This window comes from Bos indicus, chromosome 2, assembly GCF_029378745.1.
Source record: "Bos indicus isolate NIAB-ARS_2022 breed Sahiwal x Tharparkar chromosome 2, NIAB-ARS_B.indTharparkar_mat_pri_1.0, whole genome shotgun sequence".
In the NCBI taxonomy this organism is placed as follows: domain Eukaryota; kingdom Metazoa; phylum Chordata; class Mammalia; order Artiodactyla; family Bovidae; genus Bos; species Bos indicus.
The window spans coordinates 14,561,239-14,577,429 of record NC_091761.1 but is presented as its reverse complement, the minus strand read 5'-3'; the positions used below and the strand labels follow the sequence as shown (position 1 = coordinate 14,577,429).

General features: G+C 37.5%; 1 protein-coding gene across 1 annotated transcript in view; it reads left to right on the top strand.

Moving 5' to 3' along the window:
- Positions 1 to 1,529: 1,529 nt before the first annotated feature.
- The window catches only part of PPP1R1C (protein phosphatase 1 regulatory inhibitor subunit 1C), a 120,834-nt gene continuing 106,172 nt past the window's right edge, over positions 1,530 to 16,191 (top strand). Inside the window, exons 1-2 of the mRNA XM_019969786.2 lie at positions 1,530 to 1,796; positions 3,704 to 3,764. Of these exons, the coding sequence (XP_019825345.1) occupies positions 1,716 to 1,796; positions 3,704 to 3,764 (142 nt within the window). The 5' untranslated portion in view covers positions 1,530 to 1,715. The remainder of the gene's footprint in view (positions 1,797 to 3,703; positions 3,765 to 16,191) is intronic.

Here is a 16,191-nt window from a genome sequence, read left to right as displayed (position 1 = left end):
AATCATTAAAATGGATTCTGGGTATGGACTCAAATTTTTTTAAAAAAAGAGAAAAAACTTCATTTGTAAATATCTGGAATAATAACAAATGTCTAAATGGTGATGGACAGGGAGCCCTGGCGTGCTGTGATTCATGGGGTCATGAAGAGTCGGACACGACTGAGTGACTGAACTGAACTGAACTGAGATGTGAAAGTGAAACTGAAGTCGCTCAGTCGTGTCCGATTGATTCTTCATGACCCCGTGGACTGTAGCCTATCAGGGTCCTCCGTCCATGGGATTTTCCAGGCAAGAGTGCTGGAGTGGATTGCCATTTCAAGTCCAAAACATATTGAAAAATCTGCGTTAAAAAATCTAGCATTCATCAAACACTATCTTTCAATAAGGAAGTAGAGAACTCAAGTTCTTTCTTCTGTTAAAGCAGCGTCATTTTCAGGCTTCCTTTGCAAAAGGAGTTGAATGCATGAAGACCATCTGGCTATGCTATTGTTTCCCCTTATATATTAACAGATGTGAAGAGCAGGCCATTTGACCCCTCTACCTTCACCACTAGCTAATATGACCGTAATCCTGATCATATGACTGTATCATTCCGAAGACTTCCCCCTTTACACTTTTCTCTCCTAAGACGTTTTGTTTGCATATATCCCCATTATTAACAATGAATCACAGTGTTGGATCCCATCAGGTTTCCACTGATGTCTAGTCACTTCTGTATTCTTCCAAATCAGAGGCTATAACTGGCGCCATCAGGAAATAGAGGTCATTGCAGCAGCAGTGACTTTCAAGCAATTTGCTAAATTTAGCAGTCTAATACTTTTCACTCTAATGAAAATTGTGGACTATAATTATAGAATGCTGGAACAGAACAGGAGCTTAAAGGTCATCAAGTCTAAACCCCTTGTTTTTCTGAGGAAGGTGTAGGGGCCAAGACATTGCCTCTGATTTGCTTGAGGCCACAGAACTTGTTGGTAGTAGAAATGGAACTTGAACTGAGATTTGCTCAGCCAGGAGGGTAATGTTCTCACTACACAACAGATGCTCTGTCTCTCGTGATCAGTCTTACCTAAGGAGATCTCACAGCATAAATACAGCTGATATTATTGGTTGTGGCTTACCCTCCATGGCCATTCATCAGTTTGGTAGCTGGATCTGAAATAACTAAGGTGTCTGACTGATAAGGTACTCCAAGAGAAATGAAGTGACTCTATATCCAAACCCTGCCCCCAACTCTAAAAACTTCCTGCTTTATGTTCATCAATAATGAATGGCCCATCCCTGCAATACTCAGAGGGAGCTTACAATGCACTTTTGAGCAGCCGCTTAGTAATGTACAGTGGATAGAGCCTTTCTTTCAAATCCCAGGGCAGCAGGTCCTTCAAGGCTAGCATTGCATTTTCAATTAGCTGCTGAGTGAATGCTTGGCATGTGTATATTAGTGAAGAGCCACACAATTAGCTTGTTCCTTTCTGTATTGTGCTGAGAGGATCTAAGGGATTGGTGGGGAACAGGCAAGCCATGCATCACTGTGGATGTTGAAGAAGAGAGTTATTCAGACCTTGGCATCTTCACTTGCTCGCTCTGGAATTACAGCTATTTATTACAAAGCACTCTGTGTGGCTGGGTGGAGTGCGCCTGAGGAAACACATCCCAGACACCACCTGGGGTTCGTCTTCCTGAGTCCTTCACATCTCTGACTAATTCTCATCATTATTATGGAGCCAAACAGTCCCAAAAAGATACAGTTTGCTGTGCCTTTATTCCAGAGTCAGATTGCACCTGAAGCAGCTGAGCAGGTAAGTGGAACTGGGTGGGGATCAGTTCCTATACATAAGTAATACAGACATTCATTCTTGTTATTAATTAAAAGCTTCTCTACGTCTTGAATTTGCCTAACTTTGTGACTTTCCAGAATATGTGAATGAGAAATAAGTTTGCTTTCATATGCACTTGTATTTGAGTTTCACTGAAGAAACTATTGGCTAAATGCAGTATTTCATGTGATACAAAATTAGCACCCCTTAAGGAAAAATGATCACGTTACCAATATAGATTTGGATCCAAAAATCTGTTTGCTTTTGCTTATTGAAATAACAGCTTCAATATTTAGAGAAACTTATACTAATTTTCAGAATTAGAAGGCTTTTATTTTTTTATTTATACAAATCAAAATATTCACCTAACAATGAAAGCATTAAATCTCAGTAATTTCAGATCATGGGCTTAATATTTTTTGTTTTCATTGTGTATCAAAAGCAGCAACTATAAATATATGTAATACAGGATCATAGGTATGTGTATAATTTAAAAAACATTTTATTCAGATATTAAAAATAGTATTTTAACACAACCTGGATATTTTTCCAAGTTAAATATATCTATATATTTTTATTTCTATCTCTTTCTGTCTTCATGGGAGGCTGGTGTACTGTATCACCTTTCATATTCAGATTTACTTAGACTCTTGATTCAATGCAACTAGTAAAAAGATCATTTGTAATAAAATTTTTGCCTATATAATTATTAATTTCTTAAAACTTGACTTATTCCTGAGTCCTTTTACAAATATTATATACAAAGTCTTGAAAATAATTATTGAATCTGAGACTTTTATCTTCCTAGGATGTTTTGATAATCTGAAGTAGATTCACCCAAACTCAAGCCAAATAGATGCAACCTTGAATCTGTATCTATGTTAAATGGAGCATTGGTTCTATCCTGGACAAGATATTGTTAGTAAAATTTATCCACTATTCTACTAATTTGGGAATTTACTTACATATGTAAATAATCAAGGATATATTAGAAATTCTAATAATATGTTCCTGTAACTCTTAAAATAAGGGGAAAAAACCACCACAAACCAAATCTATTAGTTTTAAATGAATTACATACTTCTGTAAGAGCCATGTTCATTCTTTGTTAACTTGTTCTAAACAATAATCTAGAAAATAAGAAAAGTTTAAAATATTAATTGAAGTTAAGTATGTATGCTGTTAAATTTAACCCACTGGAAATTTGAGTTTTCTAAGCTGCTCTTGGGAGAAGGCAATGGCAACCCACTTCAGTACTCTTGCCTGGAAAATCCCATGGACAGAGGTGCCTGGTAGTCTGCAGTCCATGGGGTTTCTAAGGGTCGGACATGACTGAGCAACTTCACTTTTACTTTTCACTTTCATGCATTGGAGAGGGAAATGGCAACCCACTCCAGTGTTCTTGCCTGGAAAATCCCAGGGACGGGGGAGCCTGGTGGGTGCCGTCTGTGGGGTCGCACAGAGTTGGACACAACTGCAGCGACTTAGCAGCAGCAAGCTGCCCTTACCCTGTTTAGAAATAAGGGTAATGGATCTTGAAAGCACCATCAATGTACGAGGCTCCAAGAGAGCCACTGAAATTAGCAAGTCATCCCTGTACCTTCACTGCACTTCAGCCTTAATATTTGGTGGCATCATTTGATTACATACAACTATTTCTGTTCTGTGAACATGTAGTTTTTGATTAAAGAAGGTGATACTAGCATCTGCCAGTTCTACTGTCTAACTTTTTTTTATTGAAAATAAAATTAGTGAGCAACCTACTGTGTGCCTCCCAGAAATTTACTCTCTATATTGGGGAAAGATGAGGATGGGATAGGCTTGCAAGGTATAGAGCAGCCTGGAGCAGCAACTGACTCTGACCTTAGCTGGTTCTTTATTGTTCCCAGATCAGGAAAAGAAGACCTACACCAGCATCACTTGTGATTCTCAATGAACATAACCCTCCAGGTAAAGACGCATAATATCTTATGTACCAAAGCAATAGAATTGTTTGAAGAACATCAAAGAGCATGCCATTGTCAAAAGATTTCAATTCTGTTTTTCAGTTAGACATAATCTAACAAGCTAATATAAACAAAATCAGAAATAGATACTATGAAAACTGTCTCATCTAACTGCTTTTCCTCTAGAATAACTTATTGGTGGTGATATACTATGAAATGTTTTGTTAGCATTCACAGTCATGTGTTCAGGTGTTTGTATAGAACCTGGTTCAGTGCTTATTAATGAGCCTCGTGGAAAGTTGCTTAATTAGGTTTCATAGCTCAAATTACAACCCTGGAGATGCTTATATCTTTATGGAGTAGGTTTTTTAATTTATCAAAGGTTGTCACGGGGTGGGCAATGAGCCACAATTGGATACAGCTTTGATGCTGATGTCATCTCTGAATAATGCAACTGACAAGTAACCAGATCAATTTTCAGCACTGCCCATTTGAGAGCCATTCTGAAGAGTTGCATCCATTTGTTGAGGTTTTATTCTCCATTTCCCATAAAAAGTAAAGCTGCATTATTATTCCTGATAAAGGACTATGATCTGCAATACACAAACAAGTACTTATTGAATGGGGGTGATTTTAATCTCACATTTAAGTGCTGTTTCTAGAAACAAAAGACAGCAAAGCTCACAGCATTAATTTGTAACCAAGCAGGACTTGTTGTTGGATATTTTGCAAGTATAAACAATAAGGGTAGATTAAATGAGTTTGCATGAATTGTAGTGAATGATTTGTTTTAAATTATTTCACTCAGGTGAAAGTCTTTGATTTTTTTCAGATCCCTTTCTAATTAGAGAAACATATTTAAGATAAGAAAGTAAAATTTTAATAGAATATTAGCCATGGAGCTCAAATACAGAAAGCTGTTCATTTAATGGGAAATAAATTAGCAAATTTATTCCTGCTGAAAACAAAGAATTGTAATTTGATCCTGTATCTTTGAAGTGCTAAGCATTTTAAAATCATTTTTCAGCATGTTATCTCAGTAAATATTAACTTATATTTGGTTGAATAAAAGGTGCAAATGATATGTACCTATAGTTTACAGATAAATGAATAGGTAATTTTAGAGCAATTTTCTGTCACTGCCTTTGCTCTAGTGGCTGACTTCTCCTAGAACCTCTCTATGCTAACCTTGAAAAGATGGCTGACTTCTCTACAGTGTCCTAGAACCTCTCGATCATAACCTTGAAAAGACGTAACAAGAAGAACAGAATCTTCATAATTTCATCTGTACTAAATGTTTCTTCCCTATCGAACAGTTCTTTGTTTCAAATATTATATGAACACTCTATCAAACAAATGATAACAGCAAAAACAAAAAAAAAAGCTAATTGTTAAATGAGCTTTTAAAAGCAGTTGCTGCTTGTTGTCCTCAAAAGCAATGTGTTCTTTGACAATTAAAAATCAGGTGCAGCTTTAAATTCTGGCAAATAAACAAGCCTCTTCAATGTACTGAAATTGCCCATGACCCATATGAGTATTTTGGAATCACCTATCATTAATGCTGTTTAAAATTCAAATCTCTGAAAATATTTATTGTCAATTACTGAAGCAAAGGAAATTAAATTTTCCATTTTAAAGACATGATTAACAGATCTTTCCAATTCATATGATAAGACTGATATAATCATTATTAAATGAATTAGATATAGCTTACTATAAGGAGTTTGCAGAAATAGTCTGTTATAAAAGAATATTTGAAAGAATGATTTAATTTTAGATTAGAAATACATACGCATTCTGTTTACATTTGATAGAAAGATATTTCAACATGTAAACCAGACTGTTTCCAAGTTCATCTTTGCTCGTGTAAACACATAGATGAGGAGGGCACCTGATTAAAATTCCAGGAGCAACAAAAAGGCACATCAGTCTCTTTCTTACCAATGGCCTAGAATTCTCAGCAGTAGAAGCACCACAGAAACATTTGTATAACCTGTTAAGGATGTATCCCCCTCCAGCAGAGATTAGTTAATTTAATTCAAAGTAATGGGACACAAGACAAAAAATATTAAATTGAAAGCATCATACTTAAAAAATTTAAAAGTGAAGGGTGTGTCTTTATGGTGGAGAGGGTTGGAATGACTCTAAACAGCCAATGGTAACAGAAAGATACTAGAAGCCAGAGATGTGGGTGTAGAGGCACACCATAGACAAATTTCATCTTTTCAAATGTTTTCTAGGGTAATGTTTAAATCTAGAAATTGTGTATTTAAAAAGGTGAGGAGGGAGTTCCATGGTGACCTAGTGGTTAGGATTCTGGGCTTCACTGCTATGAGTTCAAATCCCTGGGGAACTAAGAATCCCACAAGTCACAGAAGCATAGCCAAATAAATAAATAAAATTTTAAATGGTGATTAAATGAATTTCTGTTGATAAGAGTAAATGAAGAGTTATTTTAGAATAAATAATTTTTTTATAAAAAACTATATTAATTCCTAAAATTATTTGGTATTGAAAATTAGAGAGCTTCTAGGAGAAGTCAGCCACTAGAGCAAAGACAGTGACAGAAAAATTGCTCTAAAATTACCTATTCATTTATCTGTAAACTATAGGTACATATCATTTGCACCTTTTATTCAACCAAATATAAGTTAATATTTACTGAGATAACATGCTGAAAAATGATTTTAAAATGCTTAGCACTTCAAAGATACAGGATCAAATTACAATTCTTTGTTTTCAGCAGGAATAAATTTGCTAATTTATTTCCCATTAAATGAACAGCTTTCTGTATTTGAGCTCCATGGCTAATATTCTATTAAAATTTTACTTTCTTATCTTAAATATGTTTCTCTAATTAGAAAGGGATCTGAAAAAAATCAAAGACTTTCACCTGAGTGAAATAATTTAAAACAAATCATTCACTACAATTCATGCAAACTCATTTAATCTACCCTTATTGTTTATACTTGCAAAATATCCAACAACAAGTCCTGCTTGGTTACAAATTAATGCTGTGAGGATTGCTGGAAGAGAAAATCAATCTCCCCCAAATTTGGCTGTGGTAGAGGGAGTTCAATAAACATCCCCCGTTTTACATTACATGTCTAGTTTCACCTATTAGATCTACAACAAACTTCTAAATGATGCCAAAACTACTGGATGCTTCCACACTTTTTGCTCCACATATTCTTAGAAATGAGGAGTAAATACAAAAGTATTTTCTCGTATGCATCATGTTCCTAAAAATTACTTAACATAAGACATATGAATTCAATAGCTTAGTATCTCCTTTCAACCTTGAGAGTAAGTCTATTCGTAAAGACAACTGGGATTTCCAATTGACTGGGCTGTTTGTCTCCACACACTGAAAAAAGAAGCCATAGTTCATTGTGGACGTAGCGTGTGACTTTCTAAATGAAGCTTTCATTTCAGGAATCTGACAGTAAGTTAATTAATAAGATTTTCAAGGCTCTCAATTTAAAATCCTGAGACACAGGAGAATATTGCCGGACTTATTAGACTGAGTTGTTCAAACAGAGAGGCTCCAGGAATTTTTGATGATGGGAGGTTTTGCAGGTCATCAAGTTAGAGTGAAGGTTTATTTGTAGTGTTAGGGCATTCATATGCTCATAATCTCTCTTCATGGAGACCCTCTGTTTTACAAAATGAATGATTTATAGTCCAAAGGCAATAGGTACTTTGAGTGCAAGTTCCAGAAATCACACTGAGGACTTTCCTGGGAATATTAAGGATGAAGAAGACATCTCAGCCCCAGACCTGAAGGGTCTTGTCATTCCCAGGGACCTCCAATCAAATGTATTCAAGTAAAAGTGTGCTGGACCCAGAGTCCATACAGTTTTGTTTCATTCTTTTTTCTCATCTTCTTTGAGAATAAGGTTGTAATACCTTCTGATCCACAATTATTGTTCATTTTCCAGCATTTATTTTGTCTTATGAATATTAATGACAGTACAGAAGAAAGAAAGGGCCAATGTTTGTAGACTATTCAAGGTTTAACTGGTATTAATTTCTAATGACTGTCAGAAAAGCCTGTTTTTTTTTCTCCTCAGCAGTTATTTTTACGAGTTATTGAATGTCAAACCATGCTCAATGATTTAAACATAAGTGATGCATGTGGCTTTCAGAGGTTCATATACTGTACAATTGATTGATTTATTTTCCCATAACTGTTCGGTCTGTGCAGCCTAATGGCCCAATCAATAGGAATAATTGTGAGCCAAAGATGAGGTTCCTAAGTCGCTTCAGTTGTGTCCGACTCTGTGCAACCCCATAGACGGCAGCCCAACAGGCCACGCTGTCCCTGGAGTGGGTTGCCATTTCCTCCTCCAATGCATGAAAGTGAAAAGTGAAAGTGAAGTCGCTCAGTCGTGTCCGACTCTTAGCGACCCCATGGACTGCAGCCTACCAGGCTCCTCCGTCCATGGGATTTTCCAGGCAAGAGTACTGGAGTGGGGTGCCATTGCCTTCTCCGTCGAGTCCTTAGTCATGTCAAAGTCTACTATACTTTGTATTCAAAGGACTGGTATAATCTTTAAACTAAATGAAAGCAAAATGAAAGGGGCAAGTTATAAAACTATGAAGTAGTGCTGCCTTATATCAGCAGGATTACTACTTTTGCCCACTTTGAATAATAGTATGGGCTTCCCTGGTAGCTCACATGGTAAAGAATCCACCTGCAATGCAAGAGACACAGGTTTGATCCCTGGGTTGGGAAGATCTCCTGGAGAAGGGAATAGCTACCCCAATATTCTTGCCTAGAGAATTCCCTGGACAAAGGAGGCTGGCAGGCTACAATCCATGGGGTCACAAAGAGTTGGAGACACCTGAGTGAGTAACACTTCCACTTTCATATACTGCTGACCTTTTATGTTGATTTTGATTAGAAATACCTTAGTGAAATATGACAGAATGATGATAAGTTCAATTCACTTTCTTTTTCTTGGCCTCTGTTTTCCTACCCATGGATAATACAGAAAGTAAAATAACCCTAAGGTACTTTTGCACAATGCAGAAAGGCAGTATTCGTAGTGGGTAAAGCAATGCCTTTGGAGTAAGACTTGGGTTTGAATTCCAGCTTTGCCAGTTCTTGGTAGTGAGACATTAGGTGTGCAGCTGACCTCTGTGGGCTCAGTTTCCTCCTTTTAAAAATAGGACATTGAGGTGTAAGAAAATGCAGAGCACAGTGTCTGCAACCAAATAGATAATGAAGACACGCGATCCCCCTGCATCATCATATCCACACTGAGAAAAGCTAAGTTCTCCTAAAACCTTCATTTCTTATCAGAACATGGCCCAGCTCTTTTCCAGTCCTGACTGCATTAGGGAGTATCAGTGTTCCCATGAGGCAGTGATTCTTGATAAGAGAAAAAATGTACCATTAACTCCTAATTCCTCATCAGGATAAGATACACAATTGTGAAATTGTTATGGGTCTTATACTGTGATATTTATTCAACTGACCATGTCTGGTTTACAAATATAATTTACATGAAATAGGAGTCCTTGGGAATTAAAAAAAAAAAAAACAAGAACACTACTGATGTCTATAAAGTTATGGAAATATATACTGCAAGCAAAAGATCTTTGTGAAAGGTTGTATCCAATCAAAAATGCAATTCATGGCAATTTCCTGGTGGTCCAGTGGTTAAGATTCCACACTTACTACCAAGGGTCCAGGTTTAATCTCTGGTCTGGGAGCTGAGATCCTGAAAACCACTTGGCACCACCAAAAAAAAAAAGTGCAATTCATATTTCTAATAGTGTGCGGGAAGAAAGAAGATTAAATATGGAGTATAAAAAAACGTTTAGCAATATTAAACTCTCATTTGATTGCTCACATTTGCTTCTACTCCACTTGCTCTCGTCTCCTTCCAAACACTGTCCTTGTGGTGTATTCCGCCCAAGATTTCTTCCTTTGGTTCCTTCTTTCGGTTCCTTTGCCAACTCTTAAGACTTAGTCTAGACTGACTCATTTGTGCAAATCAGTCTCCATATTTTCCAAATACTCTTAATTAAATTGCAGCCCGAGACTCATTTAAATCTCAAAACTTTCCCATCTAATCTGAGTCACTGCTTGGCTTTGTCATTCTAATACACTCCTCTCACCTGCAACTCTTAAAGCTATTTATTGATTTATACATTTGATTCAATTAACTATTCACTGAGTCCTTATTCTAAATCCTTAAGGAACATGTGGACTAGGTAACAGAGAATAATACACCTGGGTGAACCAGGATACAACTGTAATAACAAATTCCAACTGCCCAGACCACAGTACAATTAATTCTGACCAAGACACAGAGGCATTTATCATGCTCAGTTTTCTAGGAAACAACTGTAGATTTTTTTTGATCTTTTGGCTTTAAGCTTTTAAGAACTGGCATTAGAGTAAAAGTCTACTATTTATTCCAAACTAGTAGATATAGCTACTAAAATTAGTAGTGTATCCAGTAGATATTAAATGCTCATGGGCTATTAAATTTAAATGGATAAAAAACAGATTTTCAAATCCAATGGCAACCTATCAAACTTTTGGGGCACCTATTCTGGCTAAGGCACAATGTTAACTGCTTTAGGGGATAAAATAGTAAGTCACCATCCCTTACCTCATCAGAAACCTACTTGAGGCATAATCTGACACATGTATATTGGTGGTAAGATCAACAGTATGTGGCAAAATTTAAGATAGATTTCAATTCAGTACAGAAATGTTTACCATAGGATGTTTGGGGGAATTAGGTTATAGTGTTGTAAAATACAGTACAAATATTAGATGCTTGATAAATGGCAACTATTATTTTGGAGAGGCAAGCATGTGCTACTTAAAAGTAGAGATGCTGGGATCACTCGGGCCTGGATCTGGCTCTCAGTTGGCTACTTACTGCCTGCATTATGCCAAGAAAGTGGCTCGCCCTTTTAAAACTTGTTTTTTTCCCAACGCTACCAAATTTCATTAAATATAAAATATATTCATTAGAAATAAGGCTAATCTACATCCACTGAATAAACAGATGTTCATTTTTGTTTCTACACAATAGTACACATGAAGGACATTGTAATCAGCCATTCCTGGAGCTTAAGGGGACATTTGGTATCAAATTTTAAATAGGAAAAGTTTCTAACAGCTTTCTAATTGCTCTATTTCATAGTCACATTCAAGGAGAACAGTAAATTATCAAACCTCTAACAACAACTGCCGAGGTCCAGCCCTGGCTGATCCAGGGAGTTCGAAGTGGGGACGGCGTCGGCGAGGATCAGGATACAATAGCTTCAATTAGATATTAATTAGAGATGTAAGGAGTAATAGAATGAGGATAGCTCAGTAGGAAAATTCAGTGGAGAAAAGAGGCTGAGTAGCTTGGTTTACGCGGGAGACCAATAAAACTTCAAGACAAGAAGCTTGCACCACTTACGTAGGCCGCAGGCGTCCTTCCGTTCTCCCGAAGGAGAGGAGACACTGAGGCCTCCCCGGTCGGATCTTAGAAGCCCAGGCAAAATTAGTAAACTTGGTGGGTTCCGCGCTCCACATGGAGACTCAGCCAGAGTTTGAGAGAGAGAGCGACATGGGGAGACCAGTATTTCGAGAAACTGATCCCAATTCTTTATTTTCCATGGTCTACTTTTATACACTGAGATGTTATGCAAAAGTCATGCGGGGTCAGCAGTCCTGACTTTTATCAAAGTCAGGTGCTTCATACAAATGTATACAGAGGTCTTAGGGGTGTTACATCATCTTCTGGCCAGGGGGCCTGCTGACAATTTATGACCCTCTCCTTGTGACAGCGGTCAGTCAACCAGGACACTTCTTTCTCCAGGGGTGATTATTCTTAAAAAAGACTCCACCTTCTGAAGGTACCAGATAAAGTTACATACCTATAGGGTGAGGGTGTAGTGGGTTTTAATCAAGGAAAGAATTTACTTAGCCTAAGGTCTAATGTGATTAATATCAAAGGTTAATACTTATTTCTTCTATATATTCATTAATGTGTGTAAGGGCAGGGGATGTGGAGACTTAGCAACAAACATTGGCTCAACAAATGAAAAACCCTTCACCAAAACAATTTCTAATCATCGCACTATACTATACTAATAGTTTTCTAACTTCTCTAAAGAACCTGTTTTTAGAAGGTTTAAAGCATCTCGTGCCTCTCACAGTTGGGAGGCTGTGAGTAATCACATGTGGCCGGACAAGCCTGTCAGGCAGGCTAGAGAACCTTCAGAGGAGTTTGTAGGTTGAAACACTCCTATCACATCCAGGAATTATTATTAACTGGAGCTTTAAGTTAACTCTTTTTCCGAAAGAGGTGGTGGGGGACAGCCCCCCGTAAAGTCAGAGGTGTAGGTGAGAGCACAAAGTAGTAAAGTAGGTAGACTCTGGTTTTGGGGGTAGATGCTCAAGAATTTCCAGGGGGACTCCTGAGGCTCGATCCCGCCTTTGCGTATGTTGAGCCTCCTTCCTCATGACCTTTGCCATGGGCGGAGGTCCTCACGCCGGCTCCCCGCAAACAACAACAAATCTAACTAAGCCATGTAGTTAATGGAGAAAATTATTTCTGTATTTATTTTAGACTTGCTAAGGAGCAAGCTTCAAACTTTGAATATTCTATCCTTTCTCTCACCATTTTCTACTCATGACTTTGACCAAGTAGTGATCTGTTGCTGTTCCAGCAATACAAGACATAATTTGGTAGCAGAATTTACCTGGGGCTTAAGCTGACATACCCACACAGGGTCCAGACAGATGCCTGCCTGGGGTCCATGTAGGATACTGTGGGTACTGTGGTTTACTTGGAGGGTGCAAGCTCCATTCAAGGCTGTCAAACTACACAGATAAAACTACAAAGAAAGAAAAAAAAGTGCTGTAAGGGATGGAAGCACCTATGTGGTTAAGATTTTAGAGATGTTGGAAAATATCTTCCTAAATCAGTTTCCTTACTACCTGAAATTTTACCTTTTGAAGTTGTTACTATACACTGTTACTATAGTCCATCTTCTGAGAAAACACCAGGACTCTGACCAGATGTAAGACTACATTGTCTCGGCACTTGAGAAAATAGTCCACCTGGAGATCAAAAAGCTTGAGGTGGAGAGAAAGGAAGGTCCTGGTGCAAACATCCCAGCTGCCAAGATTAGGGACCTCCAAATTCATCTCTTCCCTCCCAGTCTCTTTGTTCATATTGCCTTCTCCATGCTTGGCCCTTCATATCTTCCTTAGTGTTTCAGAGGCCCTTAGAAAGTGTTGGGAAATGTTAAATCTATGAGTCTTTTCTCTATTATGGACAGAAGTTTATCTATGAATTTAATTCAATGACTTTATCACTTTTAGTAATTCGATATAGTGACAATTTTAGTGCTTATTAAGGCTGTTTATGAAATAAGTTACTAAAACATGCATTATCAAAGAGATATATCTTGACAGTCTGATTAGAATATAATGACAGTTTGACCTTGGCAAGAAAGCTAAGGAAAATGTAATGTGCGAACTAAGAAAAGCTAGGAAATTTGTAACCTTTCTGGGTTTTTGTTGTTTCATTCTCTGGATGGAGCAATTTTCCATCATTTTGGGAAACAATTTTATAATCACACTCTTTACATATAAACAAATATCTACCTGCTCATAAAAACAACTGAATACACAAATGGAAGAGTGAGAACAATAGTTATTTCGGAATTCAAGTTTTAGAATAATTTGCCTCAATGATTTAACATCACTTTATGCTATTTTCCCCTGTTGAAGAATAAACTATTAGGACACACACACACAAATATTCCCATCCACAAACACACATACATATGCACATATAAGCCAAATACCTAACTATGTGTAAAAACATCACAGGCTATTTACTCATATAGTAAACTCTACCTCCACCATAAGTGATCTGACTTTAAATAGGCTAAGAACCAAAGTATCTAGAAAAGCTTTGTGAATTCTGGTTACAAATGGAATAAAGCTAATAGTTATTAAATTTCTAACCCTTTGAAATAAATCAAAAACTAACCACCTTATTTGAAAACTCATGAATAAAAAACATTGAAATTACTAGATTACTAGATTCAAATAGTGAGATTTGTTAATTTTTTTTAATCAGAAGAGTATCGTTAAAAATAAGTTACATTTATTGAATATTAGTTACTCTGACTATTTTCTCATTTTGGAGGTTTCTTGTGCCCATTTTCATAATTCATGAATACAGGGAGAATTATTATAATTATATACAGAAGTGTTATAATTAGATACAGAAACTGAGCTCCTCCTCTACCACCTGAAAATCAATGTCTAGCTGAAATGTGTCCCCCCACATTAACATCAACATTTAAACTGTTGAACTCAACATATCTGTTAATGGTATCTTCATTCTTCCAATTGCTGAACCATACAAACTTGTAATCATCTCCACCTCCTCTCTTTCTCCCTTGCCTCTTGAAGAGCAGTGGCTCTTCTGCTGATTCTTCTGTACAGGTTGAATCTAACTCACTTCCAAAATAATATGGTAACTCCCAAACTGCTTTTCCATGGCTTTAACACTGGGAGGTGGTTCTGTGTAGAGTTAAGAGCCCTAATTTCAGAATCAATGAACATATTATGCTGCTGCTGCTGCTGCTAAATCGCTTCAGTCATATCCAACTCTCTGCGACCCCATAGATGGCAGCCCACCAGGGCTCCTCTGTCCCTGAGATTCTCCAGGCAAGAATACTAGAGTGGGTTGCCATTTCCTTCTCCAATGAATGCATGCATGCTAAGTCGCTTCAGTCATGTCCGACTCTGTGCAACCCCATGGACAGAAGCCCCCCACCAGGCTTCTCTGTCTACAGGATTCTCTAGGCAAGAATACTGGAGAGGGTTGCCATTGCCTTCTCCAGAACATATTATGACTTAGAATCAAATCATGGAATGACTGAATATCTGTGTCTTAGATTCCAACTCTATGAAGCACATCATGGCAACTCCAACACTGGTTGTGTTGCTGGAATTAAGCAAGATGATGCATGATAGCACAATTGACGGGAGATTTATTCTTTCCCCATTCTGGTTTGTGTGAAAGGGTTTTGGCAGACTTAAATACATAATGGGTCACTTTTCAAAAGGAACTCATTATGAACTCTAATATGTACACTATAATTTACCTGTCCTAGCTTTTTATTAGCCATGGCTAACGCACGGGGTGCTTGGTGGGCTGCCGTCTATGGGGTCGCACCGAGTTGGACACAACTGAAGCGACTTAGCAGCAGCAGCAGCAGCAACAATAATAATAATAAGGCATGTGAAGTTGTCTTAAGATTAGCTCATTATGTTTCATCATAATCTGCACATTATTACTATTTCTTGCTTTAAATAAGTCAATCATTTCCACTGTAGTCTATGGAGTCTTTATTACACAAATTGTTGATAATGGTACTAAAGTTGAGATTTAAAGAAATGAACAGAAGAAAGGGAAATAATTGTGTTAGATTATGGCTAGCATCGCTGCTTTATAATTTCTATTTCTTTCTTTGCTTTTGGTGGAGGGCTTCAAGGCTGAACAGAGCCTTTGTTCATTTGCCATGGGTACCTTCCTGTTGAAAATAACTTCTCCAGATGGGCAGGATTTCAGATCAAGCAGGACAGACTCAGACTAGATTTGCTTTTCAAAAAGCACTCTAAGGACTATCTACTCTGCCTGCATGGATCCTAAACACAGCCCACCTGCCTCCAAGGATTAAAACGTTTTCAAGAAAGAATGCCAGAGACCAACTCTCCATCACATTTCAGTGAAGTAAAATGTCACAAATGATTGAGCTAAAATGTCTCATCTCAAATTCTACTACAGGTCACTTTACTTTGTGAACAGCCCAGAATTCCTGGTTTACTTAGTCAATGATGGGCATCTTTTTGCTAAAGGTCTTGGAGACAGCACAAGATAGTTTCATACAATTCTATGGTCCACTGACGGATAAGGCAATGGCACCCCACTCCAGTGCTCTTGCCTGGAAAATCCCATGGTCAGAAGAGCTTGGTAGGCTGCCATCTATGGGGTCGCACAGAATCAGACACAACTGAAGAGACTCAGCAGCAGCAGCAGCAGCATGGTCCACTGACATCATTGGAATCAAAGCAAACACCAGCTGTACTATTTATATGGACAGTTACGGTATAAGGGACATACATAAAATACATTTTGAAGTACATTTAGGACCTAAAAGACAATATTACCTCTAAGCTACAAATAAAACATTTTTTAAAAACCATATAGGCTCAGAGGCAAATTTAAAGAAGTTGATAATAACATATCTTACTTTCGGTTGTTTTATGATTTGCAAACTTATTTCATCTGTAATATATATATCCTTAACAACTTATGAGATGAATATTATCACCTCCATTTTAGAAAGAGGGTGATGGGGAGCTGCTCAGGGTCAAAGGAGCT